Source organism: Hypanus sabinus, chromosome 27, assembly GCF_030144855.1.
Source record: "Hypanus sabinus isolate sHypSab1 chromosome 27, sHypSab1.hap1, whole genome shotgun sequence".
Lineage (NCBI taxonomy): Eukaryota > Metazoa > Chordata > Chondrichthyes > Myliobatiformes > Dasyatidae > Hypanus > Hypanus sabinus.
Window position 1 is genome coordinate 8279140 of NC_082732.1, and position 24075 is coordinate 8303214.

General features: G+C 40.5%; 1 protein-coding gene across 4 annotated transcripts in view; it reads right to left on the reverse strand.

Moving 5' to 3' along the window:
* Positions 1-24075, reverse strand: part of mtor (mechanistic target of rapamycin kinase) — a 342240-nt gene that overhangs the window by 173226 nt on the left and 144939 nt on the right. For all 4 annotated transcript variants that reach the window (XM_059951708.1, XM_059951709.1, XM_059951711.1 and 1 more), the window contains 5 exons: positions 23914-24006; positions 23017-23157; positions 19847-19989; positions 19108-19270; positions 12658-12803 (listed from right to left, as the gene is read on the reverse strand). In XM_059951708.1, coding sequence (XP_059807691.1) covers positions 12658-12803; positions 19108-19270; positions 19847-19989; positions 23017-23157; positions 23914-24006 — 686 coding nt within the window. The remainder of the gene's footprint in view (positions 1-12657; positions 12804-19107; positions 19271-19846; positions 19990-23016; positions 23158-23913; positions 24007-24075) is intronic.

Below are 24075 nucleotides of genomic sequence, written 5' to 3' on the forward strand. Positions count from 1 at the left end.
TACCTGTAAAGTTACAGGGTTTGATAAAAACAAATGAGGCTTTGTCAGAGTCTGACCAAGTTAGAAAGGGATATGATCATTTTGTAACTGAAGGGTTTGTATCCTTGAAGGAAGGATCTACTCTGGTGCCAATAAAAATCCTTAGGGATACTGGTGCTTCTCAGTCATTGATGTTAGACAGTGTGTTGAAGTTTGATGAAGAGTCTGATACTGGTGAGGTAAATTACATAAGAGGTGTTGGAAGTGATTTTATGCCTGTACATTTACATAAAGTAAATTTAAAGTCAGGGTTAGTTACAGGATTTGTTAAAGTAGGATTACAGCATAGCTTACCTGTGAATGGTATTTCTTTATTGTTAGGTAATGACTTGGCAGGTGGACAAGTTTTTCCTGAAGTGCATTTGACAATGGAGTCAGAGGAACCAGAGTTGAATTCTAACACAGATTCTTCCTGTGTTGTGACTAGAGCTATGGCTAAAAAGATTGATGCGCAGAATGAGGTTGTTATTCAGGACTGTTCAACTCAGGATTCGAGTTTTGAGGATGTGTCAGAGACTTTCTTATCTTCGTTGTTTGAACAAGATTCTGGGAGTAAGTCTGACTATAAAGATTTATCTTTGTCTCGGAAGGAGATGATAGCAGAGCAGAATAGAGACTCTGAGATTATAAAATTAAAAGAGCAGGTTTTACTAGATAGTGAAATTGATAAGGTGCCAGTAGGATATTACTTGGAAAAAGGAGTGTTGATGAGGAAGTGGAGATCGCCTACAATTCCTGCAAGTGAGGATTGGAATGTTGTTTACCAGGTAGTTGTTCCAAAAGCTTATCGAAATGAGATTTTGACTTTAGCTCATAGTGTGCCTTTAGGTGGACATCAAGGGGTAAGGAAAACTGTGGACAAGATTTTAAAACATTTTTACTGGCCTGGTCTAAGAAAAGATGTGGCGATGTTTTGTAAAACGTGCCATACTTGTCAAATTGCGGGTAAACCAAATCAGGTTACACCAGTAGCTCCATTACAACCTATCCCAGCATTTGGTGAACCATTTTCTAAAGTTATTGTAGATTGTGTTGGTCCATTACCAAAGACAAAAACTGGTTATCAGTATTTGTTGATTATCATGTGTACTACTTCTAGGTTTCCAGAGGCAGTACCACTTAGGAATATAAAAGCTAAGACTGTGACAAAGGCCCTTATAAATTTTTTTACTTATTTTGGATTACCTAAGGAGATACAAACTGATCAAGGCAGTAATTTTATGTCTGGATTGTTTCAACAGATTGTTTATAAATTGGGAGCTAAGCAAATCACTTCGTCTGCATACCATCCAGAATCGCAGGGTGGCTGGAGACGCAGCTCATTCCGACCAGCACCTCTCCGAAGCAGACGACCACACAGAAGTGATGTCGGAGACCTCAAGGTACTCAAGACGCTTCCCCGGACCGACCACCGTAGAGTCTCGTTGCTGGCTATCCACAGCTGCCGGAAGTGAGGCCTTGCCGCCGAGCTCAGAAATCGAGCCTGGGGCTCGGCTGGAGAGGAGGCCTCAGCAACCGTGACACAGTTCATGGACTTGTTTCAGCTGCCAGCCCGGCCCTCCGGGATTAAGTGTCGGCTTCGGGGCCCGACCCGATCGACAGCTTGGGTCCCTGACAGTTGGAAGTGGCAGCGGAGCCCCCCCCCCCCCCCCCCCCCCCCCGTCGCTTGGCCCAACCTGGAGCGCCCGACGACAAGACCAGCCGATCGATCCCTGCAGGACGTGTCCACCAACCTCAAAGAGCTGCCAACCACACACTGCATCGATGGAAATCTGGAAAGATGCACAAATTACCAAGGAAGCGTGGGAAAAGAGCTGGGCTGCTGGTCAGATTGAAGCGGAGGGGCTTTAGGATCCCTCTGCCCACCATCCTACTAGCTAATGTGCAAGCCATAGAGAACAAGGTTGATGATCTTAAAGGGAGACTCACCTACTGCAGGGAGATGCAGAACTGCTGTGTATTCTGTTTCACAGAGACCCCTGTTTCTCCCCTGCCACCCCCGACTGTGCCATCCGACCAGAGGGATTTTCGATCCATCAGATGGACCGCACGGCATTATCGGGCAAGATGAAGGGAGGTGGAGTCTGCCTACTGATCAACACTGCATGGTGCTCGGACACAGTGGCACTGACAAGCTCCTGCAGTCCAGACCTGGAATGTCTGCTGGTGAAGTGTCATCCTTATTATCTGCCACGGGAATTCACCTCAGTAATACTGACAGCGGTCTACATTCCCCCCCAGTGGACGTGGAGTGTGCTGTGAATACACTGTATGCCAACATCAGTGAATTTGAGACCAGGTATCCAGAGGCTTTGCTCATTACAGCTGGGGACTTTAACCAGGCCAACCTCAGGAAAGCACTGCCAAAGTTATATCAACATGTCTCCTGCTCCACTAGAGGCCCGAACATACTTGACCACTGCTACACAGCAGTCAAGGATGCCTACCGTTCCGTCCAACAGCCTCACTTCGGAAAATCGAACCATCAGGCCGTACTCCTCCTCCCGGCTTACAAACAGAAACTGAAGCGGGAGGTCACAGTGTCAAAAGTGGTGTCTCGTTGGACAGAGGGAACGGATGAGGTCCTCCGTGACTGCTTTGAATTGGTGGACTGGTTAGTATTCAAGGACTCAGCAGCTAACCTTGATGAGTATGTCTCAGCTGTCATGGACTTTATTTGGAAATGCACAGAGGTCTGTGTGTCTTGCAAGACGATCCCGGTATTCCCTAACTGGAAACCTTGGATGAATTATGAGGTCCAGTCCCTTTTGAAGACTAGAGCTGCGGCTTTGAGGTCCAGAGATATCAGTCGCTTCATCGAATCCAGGTGTGAACTCTGGAAAGCCATTAAGGGCGCCAAGAGGCAAAATCGAGCCAAGTTGGAAGCCCAGGATAACCACAGGGATGCCAGTAGACTATGGCAGGGTCTAAATGAGATCACTGGGCGCAAAGAAAAGGCTGGAAACATCAATAACTGTAGCGCTTCTCTTCCTGACAAACTTAACATATTCTACACAAGATTAGAACAGAAGAGGAATGTCCCGCCCCTCTGGATGTACCAGACCTGGTGACATCAAGATTCATTGTCACTGAGAAAGACGTTAGAAGAGCCTTCTGGAAGATAAATCCAAGGAAGGCGACGAGCCCAGATGGCGTCCTGGGACAGGTTCTCTGGGCCTGTGCAAGAGAGCCAGCTGGAGTGTTTGCTGACATCTTCAACTGCTCCCTGGTTCAGTCTAAGATCCCCTTGTGTTTTAAGAAGGCAATGATAATCCCAGTGCCGAAGAAAAGCAAGGTGGCATGACTGAATGACTACCGACCTGTGGCTCTGACATCAATTGCTATGAAGTGCTTCGAGCGATTGGTTATGGCACACATCAACCATAACCTACCGGTCAACCTCAACACTTTGCAATTCCCCTACCAGAGCAACAGGTCAATGGCAGATGCCATCTCTCTGGCACTACATTCCTCCTTAGAACACCTGGAAAATAAAGATGCATATGTAAGGTTCCTTTTCATTGACTACAGCTCTGCCTTTAATACCATCATTCCAAATAAACTGATTCCTAAGCTCTGGAACCTGGGTCTAAGCACTCAGATCTGCAGCTGGATCTTCAACTTCCTCACAGACAGGACCCAGGTAGTAAAAATAGGGGACAAGCTCTCCTCTACAATCACTCTGAGCACCGGTGCCCCACAAGGTTGTGTACTCAGCCCCCTGCTGTACTCACTGTACACCCATGATTGTAGGCCGCATCTTGGATAATGATGAGTCCGAGTACAGAGAGGAAATTAAGAACCTGGTGGCATGGTGCGAAGACAATAGCCTATCCCTCAACATCAGCAAGACGAAGGAATTGGCTGTTGACTTCAGAATGAGTAGCGGACCGCTTGACCCCATCTACATCAGTGGTGCGCAGGTGGAACAGGTCAAAAGCTTTAAGCTCCTCAGGGTGAATATCACAAATGACCTGACTTGGTCTAACCAAGCAGAGTCCACTGCCAGGAAGGCCCACCAGCGCCTTTACTTCCTGAGAAAGCTGAAGAAATTCGGCCTGTCCCCTAAAACCCTCACTATTTTTATAGATGCACCATAGAAAGCATTCTTCTAGGGTGCATCACAACCTGGTATGGAAGTTGTCCTGTCCAAGACCGGAAGAAGTTGCAGAAGATCGTGAACATAGCCCAGCACATCACACAAACTAATCTTCCATCCTTGGACTCACTTTACACCACATGCTGTTGGAGCAGTGCTACCAGGATAATCAAGGAAAAGTCGCACCCAGCCAACACACTTTTTGTCCCACTTTCCTCTGGGAGAAAGCTCAGGAGCATGAAGATTTGTATGGCCAGATTTGGGAACGGCTTCTTTCCAACTGTGATAAGACTGCTGAACGGATCCTGACCTGGATCTGGGCCGTACCTTCCAAATATCTGGACCTGACCTGCACTATCGTACTTCCCCTTTTCTACTTTCTAGTTATGATTTATAATTTAAACTTTTAATATATTTACTTCGATTTGTACTTCAGGGAGCACAAAGCGCAGAAACAAATATCACTATGATGATAGTACGCTCTAGTATCAATTGTTTGGTGACAATAAAGTATTTGTATTTGTAAGTGTAATGAATCTTAAGAAGAGGAAGCTGAGGATAAAGGTTTCAACAGAAGTAAATAAGGACACCAGTAATATTAAATTAAATATTAATTAAGGAAATAGCCAGTCACAGGTAGTTTTAACAAATCCAAGGAGAGGAAGAGTTTCAGAAACTTTGGAATTAGCAAGTTGGCTTGTGAGGTAAATTTCAAAAATGTGACTTCAGATAAGGGATAAAAAGATAATCAGGGTGTATTTGGATTTTCAAGAGGCACATTACCTGAATCTACTGGAAGTAAAGTTAAATTCTCCACTTCAAGGAAAATGTTATTCATGCTCTAACTGGGGGAAACAAATGAAGAAAGTTGAAGCTGCTAATAAATGGCACAAGAAAATCACTTCAGGTTAATTTAATGTAACTCAAATATCAGTACTTCTGAAATTTTAAGTCACAGTCACACCAATCAAATTAACTTCCTACCTTACTGCCAAGCAGATGAGTTATTTCAAAGACTATCATCAGACAAGCAGTGACCATTATTATCTGTACCACATAGCCTTATAAAGAAGCTTGCTCATTGTCCAAATCTGACAGAGCCATCAACAAACACATTAATATGTATTTTTTTCCTTAGTGAATGTTTATAATCTTACAACACAATTCTAGCAGTAGCAGTTTTATCTGGGATTTCAACTAAACATAAATTCAAATAACTTTACAACATAATGCACATTCAATGCATGTCTGTTACCATCTGTTTTTGCTGTGTTCACATAGCTTAGAGTATAAATCATTGTTTTTCTTAAATAAGGAAGCTTATACATCTGTTGAAACATATGAAACAAAATCTACTAAAACACTATTAGTTCATCATTGCACACATTTTCCTTTTGTTAAGTAATGGAATAAAGAACAGAAAGCTGTTCCTGCGAAGAATTAGGAACAGAGAAACAAAGAATGACAATGATGCAATCTATAACGTTGGCTGATGTTTTAATTTAAGCACCTCATCTTGAAATAGGATAATATTGGATGAGTAGTATGTAAAATCACCACACGGCCCAGTGCCCAAGGTTTCTAACCTAACAAGTTAGAATACAATTACTCCAGTGCCAGTTTGTAAAAGGCCAAAAGCTACACTCAGTTATGCCTTTCAATCCATAATTTGCAAACCTGTTTACTGCTTCTTATCCCTTTTCTAGAGACTGGAAACTTTCATATTATATGAAATTTTCTCACACTGAAGGAAACCACTTGTTTTCTTTTGACCCACTTTCTATCACGTGTGCACTTAAACCACCTTGATCCTACCACTAGTCACTTACATTAAGGTAATTTACAGAACTTTAACAGAATAATGTCCATTTTTGGGATATGCGTACAACCTATGTGGTCAAAGGAAAACAGGAAAATTCTACAGACAGCACCAAGAATTAGGTGCCACCAGCACTAAGTTCTGCACCACAGCGCTGGCCTATTATACACAGATCATTGGATGATGATCTCAACACTAAACTACTGAACACACACCAGGAGGCAATGTCATCCTCAAATCATAACAAATACCACGTTATAATGTTGTATTGTCCACTGTCTGATAATAGATAGATCGTTAATGTTGGGGTACCTTCAGCTTTGAAATGAATTGGAGAAAATACTACAACTTAGAAGTGATGTTAACATTTGATTAATTTGTTACACATTGCACTTCAACAACATTTATAATTAACATGAATTTCTAAAACCACTCAAAATCCAGCCATGTAGCAGTATGATACAAAGTTCTTCAAAAAAGAGAACTCCATTTCACCATTGTGGTTAAGTATCGTGAAATTTAGATAACACAGATTATTATCCTGAACTCTAAATGAGTCCAATTAAGCATTTTTCTAACAAAGAACTAGCAATTTTCAATAAAGTATACAGGCGAAATTTCAAATGGTAGTCAAACAACTTACACAATTGAACTGAATTCTGAGGACTGCAAATAGATTTCAAAGAGAATGGAGTACATGACTGAAAGCAAATTTTGATCATTGAGAGATTCAAAGTACAAGTTGAGCACCCTTATCTTAAGTTCCAAGATCTGAAAACCTCCAAAATCTAATTTTTTTTCGATCGCTGACATGAATATCATAAATAGAAAATCCCATGAGACACTGGGAAGGTTCCTACACACCACAGACAATTCTGAGAAATGACCTTGCATATATAATGAACAGAAATTAATGAAAAATAGAAAAATACTGCATAAAAGTGAAGATATTGACTATGTATTGAAAGAATGGATTCGTCAGCATCGGAGTGAACATATGCCACTTAACAGATCATGAAACAAGATCTATCACAATAAAGTGAAAATTAAAGATAATTGTGAATATTCAGCAGGCACTGCATTAACATTTAAATATTTGTGGTGATCAACTGTCTGCAGATCACAAAGCAGCAGAGAAATTTATTTATGAGCTTGCCAAGAACATCACTGATGAAACTCTAACACACGACAACATGGCTGCATCAGTACATACAGTACTGTGCCAAACTCTTACATACATCTATACATACAGTACATTATAGCTAGGTTACCAATGTAGAGCAGAGAGTGCATTTGTAAATCCAGTGGACATAAAAGATGTTGGGAACGGCAAGGGTGGGAGCGACTCAAGAAGAATGTGGGACAGGTTCTGGAGAAAGAGTGCCAGGGAAGGGGGGCGGCACAGATTCAAACGCACCGAGCTCTGAATCACCACACAAGGTCACATGATTCCTAATGATTGGTTTATTGATCATTATAGTATATCACTATGGTACTTCCTACTGCCTCCTGTCACCCTTCACCTTTCCCAACCATAATTCCACTCTACCTGCCCCCTTCCAATTCTCAGTGCACAATATCTGAGTCAAATGCATCATGAATTTTGTTTCTTAGGCACCATAGGTGTATATATGGGCTTATGACTTTTGCACAGAATTGTATGTGAGATGAGCAAGTGTAAGACAAGGACTGTGTAGCTGTAGTACATAAATCCAGTTGGGAATAATGGCGATGCAAAACAGCCACCAGGGGAGGCAGGGTAGTGGTAGCCTTCAAATGGTTCAATGTAAACATATTGTTTTTACACAACATTATTAAAAATTATATATAAAACTACATTCAAGTTATTTGTACAAGCTGACCATGTAATGTAAATGAATTTTGTGTTTTAGACTTGGGTCCCATCCCCAAATATCTTTTAATATAGAAACAGCAAAAACCTACAGCACTATACAGGCCCTTCAGCCCACAAAGTTGTGCTGAACATGTCCCTACCTCAGAAATTACTAGCCCTCTATTTTTCTAAGCTTCATGTACCTATCCAAAAGTCTCCTAAAAGACCCTATCATATCCGCCTCCACCACCATGGCCGGCAGCCTATTCCACGCACTCACCACTCTCTTGAGTAAAGAACTCACCCCCTAACATCACCTCTGTACCTACTCCCCAACATCTTAAACCTGTGTCCTATTGTGGCAACCATTTCAGCCCTGGGTAAAAGCCTCTGACTATCCACACGATTACTGCCTCTCATCATCTTATACAGCTCTATCAGGTCACCTCTCATCCTCTGTCGCTCCAAGGAAAAAAGGCCGAGTTCACTCAACCTGTTTTGCATGCTCCCCAATCTAGGCCACATCCTTGTAAATCTCCTCTGCACCCTTTCTATGGCTTCCACATCCTTCCAACCAGAACTGAGCACAGCACTCCAAGTAGGGTCTGACCAGGGTCTTATATAGCTGCAACATTACCTCTCAGCTCCTAAGTTCAATTCCACAATTAATGAAGGCCAATACACCGTATGCCTTCTTAATCACAGAGTCAACCTGCGCAGCAGCTTTGAGTGTCCTATAGACTTCGACCCCAAGATCCCTCTGATCCTCCACACTGCCAAGAGTCTTACCATTAATACTATATTCTGCCATCATTTCTGACCTACCTAAATGAACCACCTCACACTTATCTGGGTTGAACTCCAACTGCCACTTCTCAGCCCAGTTTTGCATCCTATCAATGTCCCGCTGTAACCTCTGACAGCCCTCCACACTATCCACAACACCCACACCCTTTGTGTCATCAGCAAACTTACTAACCCATCCCTCCTCTTCCTCATTCAGGTCATTTATAAAAATCCCAAAGAGTAAGGGTCCCAGAACAGATCCCTGAGGCATCCCACTGGTCACCGACCTCCATGCATAATATGACCTGTCTATACAACCACTCTTTGCCTTCTTTGGGAGTTCTGGATCCACAAAGCAATGTCCCCTTGGATCCCATGCCTCCTTACTTTCTCAATAAGCCTTGCATGGGGTACCATTTCAAATGCCTTGCTGAAATCCACATACACTTGTTACGAACCCCGTACTGGGTCACTTACCAGCAAAGATAGAGAGGTCCGTTGAAGCCTGATGATACTATTTTTAACAGTATTTATTGGGAAAAATACACAAAAATAATATCAATGCAAATATACAGATAATATACATCGTCAATACTAAATCTAAAAGTGCAGGTATAATAATAATCAATAAGAAATAAGCTCTATCGTTGTCTAGGGGATAAATGTATTGTCCGATGGAAATATAAAAGTTACTCAGTTCATGCAAGCTGCAGCCTTTGTTGGAGAGAGAGAGAGATTTTTTTGGGAGAAAAACTTGCTGGCTTTTCCTTTTATGATTTCGATCCATCGGAGTCTCGTTAGTGTGGCCGTTCACTTGTGGCCTCTCCTTTAGCAAAAGCCGTTCTTCCGTGGTGAGGCCGCCAATCCAGGGCAAGCGAAGGACGCACACAAGCCCCCCACCAGCTGTCGCTATTAAATGCTGTCACGGGATTTCTAGCGTTTCTCCTGGTGTGTCTGAAGGGGTTGTTCCCCAGACCCTCTTTTATCCTTACTCACGGGGTCTCAGATGTCAATCAGGTTGGGATGATGCAATCCCTCAACCAGCCCACTCTGGTCATCCCGAGGGGTTTCAATGAATAGTACAGTACTCAATACACAATTCCGTCTGCAAGAGACAATGGCCATTATCAGTGGGTTTGTTTCGCTGAGGCCAGGACACACTCCAAACCTTGTGGATTCTCATTCTCATTTCCTGGGTCCCAGACCCGAATTAATGGCAATTTTGCAATTCTCAAAAAGGAGGGGGCGACTTTGTACCCTTCGGCCCCTCAGAGTTGTGGCACATTCATAACACACTACACCTACTGCTCTTCCTTCATCAATGTTTAGTTACATCCTCAAAAAATTCAGTCAGGCTCAAAAGGCACGACCTGCCCTCGTCAAAGCGAAGTTGGCTATTCCTAATCATATTATACCTCTCCAAATGTTCATAAATCCAAATATAGATGCAAATATTTCAAAAGCTAAAATCCAAAACACCTCCAGCCCCAGGCATTATGGATAAGGGGTGCTCAACCTGCATTTCCAAAATGAAAATCTGCAACATGTTACGCCAGCTGCTTGAAAGGTGAATCAAGTGTCTAACTGAAACCATTCCTATTGCTATAAAAGTGCTGCAAAACATCAAACTCCAGAATTATCATTATCATGGGATGAATCCAACCATGAAATTCATCAGAATTTGTCTTTGTTGGCGTGAAATGTGCATTCAGTCAATAGTCTGCTTGGGTGTGTGTGAGATTATAAAATTGAGCATGCTTTCCTTATCCTTGTAAATATAATAGTTTTAGATATCAATAATATCAATCAGAACTAAAAGAAAATTAAAGCTGCCATGTATTTTTCCATCAGCATTGTTTTTACTAATTATTACAAGTGGCTTGGCCATAGAAGACATGGGACAATATTGGAGTAGTGTTATTCTGAAAGAAAGTGATGCAGAGAAACAGCAACCTTCTAGTGTTTTGTCCTCAGGATCTTAAGAGGGCAGATTAATGAGGTGGATCAAAAAGGATATAACTCTTTTTATTAGTCAGGGCAAGAATACAAGAGAAAGGAGGTGATGCTAGAACTGTATATAACAGTAAGCAAAACCTTGACAACTACACACATTTCTAGTCACACATCTCAAGAAACATGATTGTACGCAAGAGTGGACATGAGCTTTCAGTGGATACCGCCATGATTGCAACTTTAAGAGCTAAGAAGAAAGACTGGGTAAGCTGGCAGTGTTTCCTTTGAAACAAAGGCAGCTGGAGGAGATACTTAATGATCGCTCAGAAAATTATGAAAGAGAAAGCAGGAAGCACCTGGAAGCACAGCTTCAGAGTAATTGGAAGAAGGATTAAAGGAGAGATGTAGAACATTCCCCTTCAGTCATAGGGAAGCAGGAAATAGCAACTCATCGCCTAGAAGATGGTGGAGGCAGAAACCCTCATCACCTTTAAACCATTACTTATTGCACGCTTAGAGGTATGACTTGCTGAGTGGGGACTTAGAGCTGGAAAGTGGGGTCAGATTTGGTAGTCTTTTTGGAAGAGTACATATATGATGGGCTAAATAACCTCCTATGATATAATTTTTTGATTCTTTTACATTGATCAAGATAAATTTTCTTTCCAGATTCTGAATGTCAAAACACAAACTGAAGATACTTCTAACAGCCGCTCTTTACTCCTGCTACAGTTATACCGTTATCCCAGCTATATCTCTGTAACCCTTCCCATTCACCCACTCCTCCCTTTCACAATGCAAGCAAGTTAGAGGCAAATTTAAAACCTCTTTGTACTTACACAATTTGCACAAAAAGAATATAATGTGGGAAAAGACAGGGGAACAGAATCAAGAATAACTTCCAGAAATATAACCATATGAGCACCTCATATCTCCAATATGTGTGCTTGAGCAAAACCAATAAAGATGCCCAACATGGAAAGGATTAATTGCTGTCATTGAACAAATAGATAGGCAGTAGTCCCTTCAACACAAGCCCGAAACAATAATTTACTTAAAAACTTTGAGAATGCTAGATTGAGTCCAATTCTAAAATATGAAAACTAAACACAAACTTATCACAAGCAAAACTATCCATTCCCCATTAAGAATGCATTAAGCTGATTTTTTTTTAGGTGGAAGAAAAATGTAATGAAAATTGCTAATAGTGTAATTACTTATAACCTTCTATTGATATTTAATCAAATCTCAAAACTTGAGCAAATTCTTCTAAAATACCAAAATCCAAACAAAATTGCATCACACATTTCATACAATGGAATTTTTAACCATGTTACGACTTGAGACATTTTCCAAATGTAAGAACAAATTCTCGAGAGGGAAGAAAAAGTTAGAAATCTGGTTAATATAAATATAACATAAAGGCAACATGTCCTGTTTTTAAAATCAACATTTTACTTAAACAGCTGTTTTTATCAATGCCTGTTTTAACAGTAAACACATTTTACTCATGACCATCTTTTAACTCAGATGTACAGATTTGGTTTGTGAATTCCAATATAAAAAAGTTTCTTAAGGCAACTCTACCAGTAAAGTAGCTTCACAGTCAGTATACTGCCCTCGATGCAAATATCATCACCATACAACTTCATGGCGGGCAGTATTCTGCTGAATTACACCGCCAATTTCACATCATAAGCAGCTCAAATTCTTTTTACAGATGCAAAAGTCAAATACATTTATATGCCATTTGAAAACCAGAACATCAATAACTACCAACTGCAATCCTTAAATCGTACAAGTTTCACTTTCTTTCTGAGTTGTGCAACATGATGACTTAATTTGAGGAAAAGTGCATGAAATTGAACAAAAGTGGGCTATTATACAGATACACTGCACTAAATTCCTTTTGCACATACTAGCATGCATTCAGCTCCACTGGCTCCAACATGGCTGGATAGGAAAAGACAAAAGCAATTCTTTTCTTTTAAACTTCACTATGGTGTGACAAATTGCCTCCCAACCCTGAAGAGTTTAATCATAAGTATTTTTCAGGCCTGCCACTGCAATACAAACTAAAGTACATGAAAAGTTTCTGGCTGTTTTAAACAAAACAGCTCTGCTTACCTAATTAATGATTCTAGAATTGCAGGACAGGGACCTTTCTGGAACTCCAGCTCTTTATAATGCAAGGCCTTGGCATATGCACGACATTTAGCAGCTCTCTCTCCAAGGAGGACAATGCCATTATCATCCCTCAAAGGTAAAGGCCCCTGAAGGAAATACAGGAATTAGACATCTTGCAATACCTTCTTTTATGAACATTTCTCCAAAGCAGCTGGTGCAATTATGCAATTGTAAAAAAAAAGACAAACAGTATGTGAAATTCAACAAAAATCTGCCAGTATTAGAAATATGGTGAGGTAAGGCGTTACCCGTCAGGGAAAATGTCATGGCAGACACAACAAACTGATGGTTTATACAGGTGTATGGGTGGAACGGAGGAATAAGAAGGGGTGACCACATTATTGGAATGTTAAGCACCTTCCAATAGTCAGCCGGATTTAGAGCAGTGTGTATATAGGTTGTAACTGGGTTATCTGTATGGACATTTCTGGACACCCCGTGCCCCAGTGGCTCCGATGACTACAGACCGGTGGCATTGACCTCCCACATCATGAAGACCCTGGAGAGACCTGTTCTAGAGCAGCTCCGACCTATGGTTAGGCCACACTTAGACCCCCTCCAGTTCGCCTACCAGCCCCGACTAGGAGTTGAGGATTCCATCGTCTACCTGCTGAACCATGTCTACGCCAACCTGGACAAGCTGGCAAGCACGGAGAGGGTCATGTTTTTTGACTTCTCCAGTGCGTTCAACACCATCCGCCCTGCTCTGCTGGGTGAGAAGCTGACAGTGATGCAGGTGGATGCTTCCCTGGTGTCATGGATTATTGATTACCTGACTGGCAGACCACTGTACGTGTGCTTGCAGCACTGTGTGTCAGACAGAGTGGTCAGCAGCACTGGGGCTCCACAGGAGTCTGTCCTGTCTTCCTTTCTCTTCACCATCTACACCTCCGACTTCAACTACAACACGGAGTCTTTCCATCTTCAGAAGTTTTCTGGTGACTCTGCCATAGTTGGATGCATCAGCAAGGGAAATGAGGCGGAGTACAGGGCTCTGGTGGGAAACTTTGTCACATGGTGCGAGCAGAATCATCTGCAGCTTAATGTGAAAAAGACTAAGGAGCTGGCGGTGGTCCTGAGGAGGGCTAAGGCACCGGTGACCCCTGTTTCCATCCAAGGGGTCAGTGTGGACATGGTGGAGGATTACAAATACCTGGGGATACAAATTGATGATAAACTGGACTGGTCAAAGAACACTGAGGCTATCTACAAGAAGGGTCAGAGCCGTCTCTGTTTTCTGAGGAGACTGAGGTCCTTTAACGTCTGCCGGACGATGCTGAGGATGTTCTACGAGTCTGTGGTGGCCGGTGCTATCATGTTTGCTGTTGTGTGCTGGGGCAGCAGGCTGAGGGTAGCAGACACCAACAGACTCAACAAACTCATTCAGAAGGCCAGTGACTTTGTGGGGTTAGAACTGGATTCTCTGACAGTGGTGTCTGAAAAGAGGATGAAGTTGCATGCCATCTTGGACAATGACTCCCATCCTCTCCATAATGTACTGGTTAGGCACAGGAGTACATTCAGCCAGAGACTCATTCCACTGAGATGTAACACTGAGCGTCATAGGAAGTCATTCCTGCCTGTGGCCATCAAACTTTACAACTCCTCCCTCAGAGTGTCAAGACACCCTGAGCCAATAGGCTGGTCCTGGACTTATTTCCACTTGGCATGATAAACATATTATTATTTAATTATTTATGGTTTTATATTGCTATATTTCTTCACTATTCTTGGTTTGTGCGACTGTAACGAAACCTGATTTCCCTTGGGATCAATAAAGTATGTCTGTCTGTCTGTCTGACACGCCCTCTCTGATGACTGCTCCTGTGGCTCCTCCCACAGGCCCCTGAATAAAGGTGATTGTGTCACTGCTCCTTCCACAGTCCAGAACAGACATACAGCATGGATGTGGATCCATTTTACTGTTAATAAAAGCCTTTCAGTATTTAGTCTACTTCCAGTCTTTTGGAGTAATTGATAGTGCATGAAGGAGCAAAGTTGTAGAGATAGCAAGAAAAAAAAGGTTGTGATTGCAGATGATTTTAACTTTCCACATATTGACTGGGACTCCTATTATAAAATGACTGGATGGGATAGTGTTGGTAAATTGTGTTCGGGAAGGTTTCCTTAATCAATATATAGAGGTCCTAACTAGAGAAAACATGATATTTATCTCCTATTAGGAAACTACACATGGCTGCCGGTGTTCAGCAGGACTCAGCGCTAGGATTGCTTCTTCTCACATTACATGTCAATGTTCCAGATAATGCAATTGATGGCTTTGTGGCCAAATTTCCGGACGATACAAAGGTAGGTGAAGGGACAGGCAGTGATTAAGGAAGCATACAGTCTGCAGGAGGACTTGACAAATTAGAAAACTGGTCAAAGGAAATGGCAGACAGAATACAGTGTAGGGAGGTGTACAGTCATGGAATAGAATAAAGGCATAAACTACTTTCGAAACAGGGAGCAAATTCAGAAATTTGAGATACGAAGTCACAGTGCAGGATTCCCTCAAGGTGATTTTGCAGGTTGAGTCAGTAGTAAGGAATGCTAATGTACTGTTAGCATTCAGTTTGGGAGGACTAGAATATAAAAGCATGTAATACTGAGGCTTTATAAGGCAGTGGCCAGACCCTACTTGCAGTATTGTGAGCAATTTTGGGCTCCTTATTGAAAGAAAGACGTGCTGCCATCTGAGAGGGCCCAGTAGAGGTTCTTGTGAATAATCCCTAGAATGGAAGAATTAAAGTATGAGGAGTTTTTGATGGCTCTGGGCCTGTACTCAATGGAGTTCAGTAGGAAGAGGAGGCATCTCATTGAAACGTATTAAATAATGAAAGGCCTAGATATAGTGGAAGTGGAGAGGACTTTTCCAATAGTGGAAGAGTCTAGGACCAGATGACACAGACTCAGAATACAAGGATATTGTTTTAAAACAGAGATGAGTAGGGATTTCTTCAGCCAGAGTATGGGAATCTATGGAATTCAATGCTATGGACAGCGGATGTTGATAGGTTCTTGATTAAACAAGGTTACGGGGAGAAAGCACTAGGAGGGGGTTGAGAAGGATAATGGCCCAATTCTGCTCCTAGGACTTATGGTCTGATAGGTCAGAAGTGGGTGAAGAACATTTTAGCGACAGCAATCATTATTCCATTAACTTCAAGGTAATTGTGGAGAAGAATAGGATTGATCCTTAGTTTGAGATTTTAAATTAGAGAAAGACAAATTTTGACACCATCAGAAAGGATCTGGCTGGAGTGGATTAGGACAAGTTATTTTCTAGCAAAAGAATGCTTGGAAAATTGGAGGACTTCAATAGAGAAATATTAAGAGTACAGATTTTGTATGTTCCCATTAACATAAGAGGAAAGGTTTACAGGTTGAGGGAACCTTGGTCTTCCTTTTGTCGGAGATTGAGGCCCCTTTTAAGAAGAAGTATGTGTCCAATAGCAGTTATAGGCAGCAAGGATCAAATAAGATGTTTAAGGAGTACAGGCAGTCCCTGGGTTACATACGTGTTCCGTTCCTGAGTCCGTCTTTAAGTCAGATTTGTATGTAAGTCGGAACAAGTACATCCGGTATTACTTAGTGTCAGTTAGTCAAACATTTGTCTTAGTATTAGTATATATTTTACCTTTCTATGCATGTAAAACACTTCAGTAATGTATGTATTCCAATACTTAAACCACTGCGTTGCTTAGTAATAATTGTAGCTTTCATCGGGGCAGGGCCTTTCACATGCTCCATTATTCTCACTTTATCAGTTATCCTTTAAAATTGTTCCGATCGTTGACCGACTGTAGCCTAATGCTTTTCCAATGACCAATGGTGTTTCACCTCTTTCCAAACATTTATTATTTTCACTTCATTTTCAATTGCGATCGCTTCCCGTCAGAAACACTGCGGGCGGCGGGTCCTGAGCTGCGCCAGCTCACGAGTTCCACTGGGTCCTAAGGACCACCACGCTGAGACAGGCTGAATGAGACAAGTGGGGGCTGTGCTGGGTTTGGGTATTTGATCCTCCACAATATTCCACGTGGGAATTTAAACTGGAGGTGGCAGTGTTTTTTTTAATGATGTCAAGTTTCAAGCTTGACAGCAACCTGGCACGGATGGGTATGGGAGTCACTGGGACAAAGTTAAACACTCAACACAGTGTCAACAGCAACGACTTAAAATGGCGGATATCATCGTGATCCGACTTAATATGGCAGACAGCGTCGCGTTCTGACTCAAAATGGCGGATGGCGTTCTCCTTCCTCAGTTGGTAAGTACAAGTTGTCCGTAAGTTGGACGTTCGTAACTCGGGGACTACCTGTATTAGAAATGCAAGAGAACACTTAAGAGGGAAATCAGGAGGACTAAAAGAAGGCATGAGGTTGCTCTGGTGGACAAGATGAAGGACAATCCCAAGTATTTCTAAAGATATATTAAGAGCAAAAGGATAGCAAGGGACAAAATTGGTCCACTTGAAGATCATCACTGCAATCTATGGATAGAGTTGAAAAATAGGGTAGATCTGTTTCCTTGCTGTAATTGTTATATGGTTATCTCAATGGATCCCTTGCATCTGTATTTACTCAGGAGACTGACACAGTCTACAGAACCAAGGCAAAACAGTCATAAGGTTATGGACTATATCCTGATTCAGAAGAGGGTCCTTACTCTCTTGAACCAAGTTCGTCCCTAGGGCCTTACAAGCTTGTCGGAGTCTAGTGCATATATTGCAGGATTCCTTGCACAGGAAGTTAAAACATCCTTAGCCAAGGGTTAGGTACCAGAGGACTAAAGGATAACTAATACTCTTCGGTTATTCAAGTAAAAAGTCCAAGAATAAGCCGGGAGGTTTTAGGCTGGAGAGCCTGGGGTCAGTTGTACATAAATTAATGGAAAGTATACAAGAATAGGAGATATAAGTATTTGGATAGACAGGGCCTGATTAGTGATATACAAAATGGCCTTTTGCGTGGTAGGTTGTGTCTAATCAATCAATAGTTTTTGAAGAGGTTACCAGGAAAGATGATGAAGGCAATGGACATTATCAACATGGACTTGAGCAAGGACTTTGACAAAGTCCCACATAGGAGGCTGGTCCAAAAAGTCCAGTTGCTTGGCATTCGGGATGAAGCAGTAAATTGGTTTCAACATTGGCTCAGCAGAAGCTAGAGAGAGGTAGCAGACGGCAACATTGACAGCTTTTGTGCAAATAAGGTTAATTAGATTTGATCTCGCAAACATTGTCAAGAGTTGATCATGGGATAATTAAGGATTAGTTCTTGGTTTCAGAAAAAAGATATACAGCAGAAAAGTATCATACAAGAGGTAAAAACAACCCGTAATAAAACATTTAAACCATAAATTGGGATGCAGAATCCTTTTTGGCAGAATGATACCCAAGGTTACCCAAGGCTAAGCTTGTAAATGTTACAAAAAAAACCCAAAATATATATAAATATAGGTGAATTAGTTTGACGAGGAGCCGTGTGGGAATTGCCGAAGCATTCAAGAACATAAGCCTACAGCTGAAAATAACAACAGGGGGCTGCAGAATTAACAATGTTTTATGAAATGGAAATCATGTTTCCCAAATCCCCTAGAGCAGGGGGTCCCAAGCTTTTTTTTACACTTGGACCAATACCATTAAGCAAGGGATCTGTGGACCACAGGTTGGGAACCCCTGCTCTAGAGATGCAAGAAGCAAGTTGTAGAGTAAATAAGGGGAAAATTCATAAACTAATAAGACTTGGATTTCCAATGGCATTAGATATCGTAAACTGCCTTATTATCTGGGTACAGCTTGACAGTTGGAATTCACAGGTCTTTTTGAATGTCAGAGTATACGCTGCAACAATCAGGGCTTATGCCTCAACTATCAGTCAGAACTAAATGGTAGTTCTCTTGTGGCCTCAGGATGAAGGCGGCAATTTAGCAGTGAAGAAGAAATGTCTTCACTTAGAGCACCAAAAATCTTAAGAATATCCCATCTCCAAGGACCATGAGTATTAAATGAGCAATGTTATTAAGGGAATTAAGGCAGTTAGAGAAAGAAATGCAAACTTTTTGTCATAGTTTTATTGACTAATGGGGCAGGCTCCACTCACTACACTATTTTGCCACCCTTATTTTTCTATAAAGTAAACATATTTTAGAATTTGATTTGACAAAGTTCAGATTCTCTTTTGAAAACCAAAATAAAAAACTGCAGATTCTGAAATTAGGCTTAAAAAAGGAAAACACTGAAAACACTCAGCAAGTGTTGCAGTATCTGTGAAAAATGAAACAGAATTAACAATTCAGGTCCAAGAACCTTATCCGTGCTTCAGTTTCCACAGACTCTGCTGGACCTGCAAGGTAATTCCTGTAGTATATGTTCTTCTCTTTTACCTTGTCACTGTGCTCCATGAATTCTGCCAGGTTCAGCAGTGTTTGTGTGACCTCAGGAATGTCCTGAGAAGTTAAAGCTAGCTCAATACTTCTGATCAGCTCATCTTGCTGTGATTCATGCAGTTCTGACCAACAAGAGAGGAAGGCTGCATTAAACAGATCCCTGTATTAAGAGAAAGGTCAAAATAATTAGCATATATTAAGGAAACAAAATTATCTGCATGTTTAAAGAAAAATTTGCTTTAGAAAAGAAATGAAAAGTTATCTAAAATATAACGATGTATTTAATCATGCATATTTCACATTTTACACTCATCGCAACACAGGATGAGTCCATTTGGCCCATCAGTTCCAAGAACAGTAATCCCATCGGTAGTTCTAATTCCCCTTTTCCTGTTTCCCTGTATCCTTGCAATTTATTTTCCTCTTACTGTAGATAACGTGTTGACATTATTTAGTTCTCCAGTGTAACTATTCTTTAAGTGTAAGCCTAGATAGTGAATGTCAGCATATCATTCAACAATGGATGTCTGAAGCAAAGCCAGCTTTGATGCAGACTTCACATGACGCCAGAAAGAGGACTTCAAACGTGGTTTGGAAAGGTTACTGTATTTTTCCCAAAAATGTAATGATGATTCTTTGAATTCCACAGATTCATACTCTGACACTCTATGAAATGATCTTGATCCTTATTTATGATCTACAAATTGGCATCAATAAGTAAAATTAGAATTTTTACCTTGCCAAAGGATTGTAGGCTTGAGCCAGTGACCAACATGAGCGAAGTGCAGGTGATGGGGATTCTTTTAGTAATTCCACACTTAATCTCCTCAACCATTCCATCCAGTCATCTTTAGAAACTCTTCTGGCTGCACCCCATGCCTGAAAAAGAAATATAAAGTGAAAACAATTACTCTTTTATGAAATTTTGTCATGCAGTTCACTGCAGAAGCTCAAGCTTCAATTAGCTCACTCATTAACATGATCCCACTAAAATACCTGAATTTTGCTAACAACCTTTTGAACAGGGCCAATTTAAAAAATAGTTAATTAATGAATTAATGTCTGCTTCGTATTAGTGAACAAAGGAATGTCATGTATGTATTAAGCTCCCAGTTGTTACTATCACCAACAGCATCTTCTAAACTACTCCAGTTAAAACAATTTTTGTTTCTAATTAGTAACACATTCTATTTTCATGGAAATTAATGAATCATCAAATTGAAATGAATATTGAACCACTAAAATAATCAGAAACAGGTTTAATATCACCAGCATTTGTTGTGAAATTTGTTAACTTTACGGCAGCAGTACAATACAATAACAATAGACACTGCCTTTTTTTAGGGATTACTCCTTGGTACACCTGTAGAAATTTGCAAGTGCTTTAGGTGACATATCAAATCTCCTCTGTCTATGAAAAATAGCCACCGTCATGCCTTCTTTGTAGCTGCATCAAGATGTTGGGAGCAGGTTATATCCTCAGAGATATTGATACCCAGCAAATTGAAATTGCTCACTCTTTCCACTTCTGATCCCTCTCTGAGGACTGGCATGTGTTCTCTCGTCTTACACTTTCTTAAGTCCATAATCAGTTCTTTGATCTTACTGACATTGAGTGCAAGTTTGTTGCTGTAACACCACTCGACTAGCTGATATATCTCACTCCTGTACGCTCTCATCACCACCTATAATTCTGCCAACAATAGTTGCACCATCGGCAAATTTATTGCTGGCATTTGAGCTGTGCCTAGCCACACAGTCATGGGTGTAGAGAGCAGAGCAGTGGGGTAAGCACACATTGCTGTGGTGCACCATTGCTGATTACCATTGAAGTGACAATGTTATTTCCAATTTGCACAGACTGTGGTCCTCTGGTTAGGAAGTCAAGGATCCGGTTGCAGAGGGAGGTACAGAGGCCTAGGTTCCGTAGCTTTTCAATCAGGGCTGCAGGAACTATGGTGAGCTGTAGTCAATAAACAGCATCCTGCCATAGCTATTTTGGTATTACTTTATTGAATTATAGTTCATCTATTTATTTCACTCTTATTTTGTATACATGCATTATATCAGTTCTCTAACGGCCATGGTAACCACTACTGTACTGTTAAAAGTTGCTCTTTCGATGAAATGTTAAACGGGGGCCCATCAGGTTGATTCAGTAGAATTAATTTGAAGAAGAAACAGCTTATTTTTCCCTTGGTGTCCTAGTCAGTATTGATTCCTCACTCAACATTATACATGCAAATAATGGGTTATTATTACTTGTGGGAGCTGTATACAAACCTGTTGCTTCAATTCCTACATTAGCAACTCCAAAGTAACTAAGATGCTTTGGGGATGCATAAAGGGGGATAAAAAATGCTTCCTTTATGTTCTAAGGTCACACAAAAAACAGATTAGCAACAGAGTTCTCTCTGGTATTTTTAATAAGAATATATTAAAAATGCATCAGGTATTATTCCTTACAGCTAACACTCAAAGTCTGGTTTTAGATCAATATAACCTCTAATACCTCAGAAACAGAAACCAAGAAAACAGCATTTACATTTTGATAAAAAGAATGTTGCTAATATGCATAACAGAGAGTTCAAGTAAAATATCTTTATCCAGAAAGTGATTAGAATGTACAACTTGCTATTGTGAGAATTAATTAAGGCAATCATCATAAAATGCACTTTAGGGAATTCCAGGCAGAAACAATACACTGCTTGTATATAGATAACACTATTCACAACAGCTGTTCTTCATAGCCAATGAAGTACTTCAAAATTACAAGCACAAGATCCCAAATTGCATGATGGCCAATAAAGCAATCTCGAATTAAAGGCTGTGTTGTAACTTGGAACCAATTCCTCTACATTGCTGAACTGCTCACCACCACGTTCCCAAGCATAATTATGTAGCAGCATTAAATGCTACCAAAGTCAGTGAGGACTACTTCTTGTAAATTAATAAAAGGAACAGCCAATCTACACACAGCAGAGAAACAACACTGATAAAGAGCTGATTTTTTATATAATGGCATTAATCAGAAGAAATACTGACCCTGGCCCTCTTTAAGATAATACTAGTTGATCATTGGTATCCATGCAAGAACATAGACAAAGGTTCAATTTAATGCCCCATCTGATGGCACTCTATCATGACTGGAGGATCAACTTTGATTTTTGTGCTCTGTTATCTGGAGCAAAATTTGCACCCACAACCTGAATCATTGACAAAACTGCCAAGAAATAAGCCAAGGCTGACAAACACACAACGAAGAGGAGTAGGAAGAGACTTATGTAATGCCCAGACCACTTGGTTTCCCTATTTATATTCTATTTTCTAAGTTGCACTATAACTAAAATTGTGAATGATACCTTTTAATGGTAATCAGAAAATATTAATATTTCTGGGTCTACAGTGCAGTACAATACTGCTACAATTAATATCTGTTTAAACAGTATTTAACAGAGCATTAATTATTATATTTCTACATTAAATAGGGCACATGCAGGCATGGAGACCACCAAGGGAGCTGGAAAAAGTTGACATTTGATTTAAGCTGCTAATTATTTTCTTTTAAATATGCTTTTGAAATTTAACATATGCCATGAGTTACACCATACGTATTCAGCAGCTTTTAAAATTCAGTGTGTAATTTAAGGATCTCAATGAGGCTTATGAAGAATTTCTGCGTGGCATTGACATTTATTGCTCAAAGTACCACAGAAGTCACTGTTACAGTGTCTAATCTTAAAAGGAACAAGCTATTTCTGTTAAACTTTACATAGTAAAAATGCTTTTGATAAATTCATGCATAATTCAAGACTAACATCTGATTCTGCTGCCCACCATTAACATTCATTTAAAATATACATACTTAAAATTATACTTTAATTTCATCTATAATCATGTACAAACCTTCTGCAGATTGGTGGTGCTAACATGCAATTTCTTCATAGGTTGAGTCTCGACAGGTCCACTTGACAGTCTGTCACCTTGGTTGCCTCGTGAACTCCGGCGCTGATCATCTTCTTCCTCTTCTTCTGCCAATGTGTAACCCTATTGCGCACATTCAGATCAATTTAAATTAATTTCCTTAACAATTTAAAGAGAATGTAGGCTTTTTCTTGAGCACTACAACCTAGGAGTTATTATACCTAGGAGCAGGCTACTTATTCACCGATTGCTAATTTATAAATAAGCTCTTCAGCTGTGTTAAAGATTACAACTCAGCAAATTTGCTTTGGTAAAATAGACTTATATGATCAATCATTCACAGAACTGAAGGCAATTTTCAACATGGTTTTGACAAACCAAATAAATATTACCCCCACAGAAGCAGAAGGCTGTGAAGAGGAGCTTTCTGACAAATTGGTAAATATACTTACAAATTCTACTGTCACGCAAAAATGTACGTTATTTATCTGGAGAAATGTGACTTAGAAATATTTCACTCCAGTTTGATAAAATCAAATAATGCTGCCATAAAATTACATTTCAGGCCTGAGAAAATTTAGATCAATGTATATCCACCTTCACACTGTGAGTACGTGATAAACTTGGAAGAATTCTACAATACAGATCTCTTTTGATGAGCAGACTAACCATATTTTAAAGTTAAGGTTAACCGAAAGATGTTCAGTTAATTAAGATGTAATATATAACCGAATTAGAATGGCTTGCAGCTTGGAGGAAAACCTGCACTTGCTATCTCCTCCCTTGGGGAAGAGATGTTGAAGCTTTCGGGCTAAACAAAGTAGAATTCAGGAGACACTGCACATTCAAACTTGAAACAGGAATTGAATCTAAGCTCACCTTTACAATGCGACATACTAACACATCATATCGTTGATGGTTTATCCTGTGGCGCATCATCATTTTATTCACCATGGGAATAAATATCTGATACTGAAAAATATACATGTAAATGTTATTAGAATTAATCAATGCTTTTGTTGTCCATTAATTTCTTCAGTT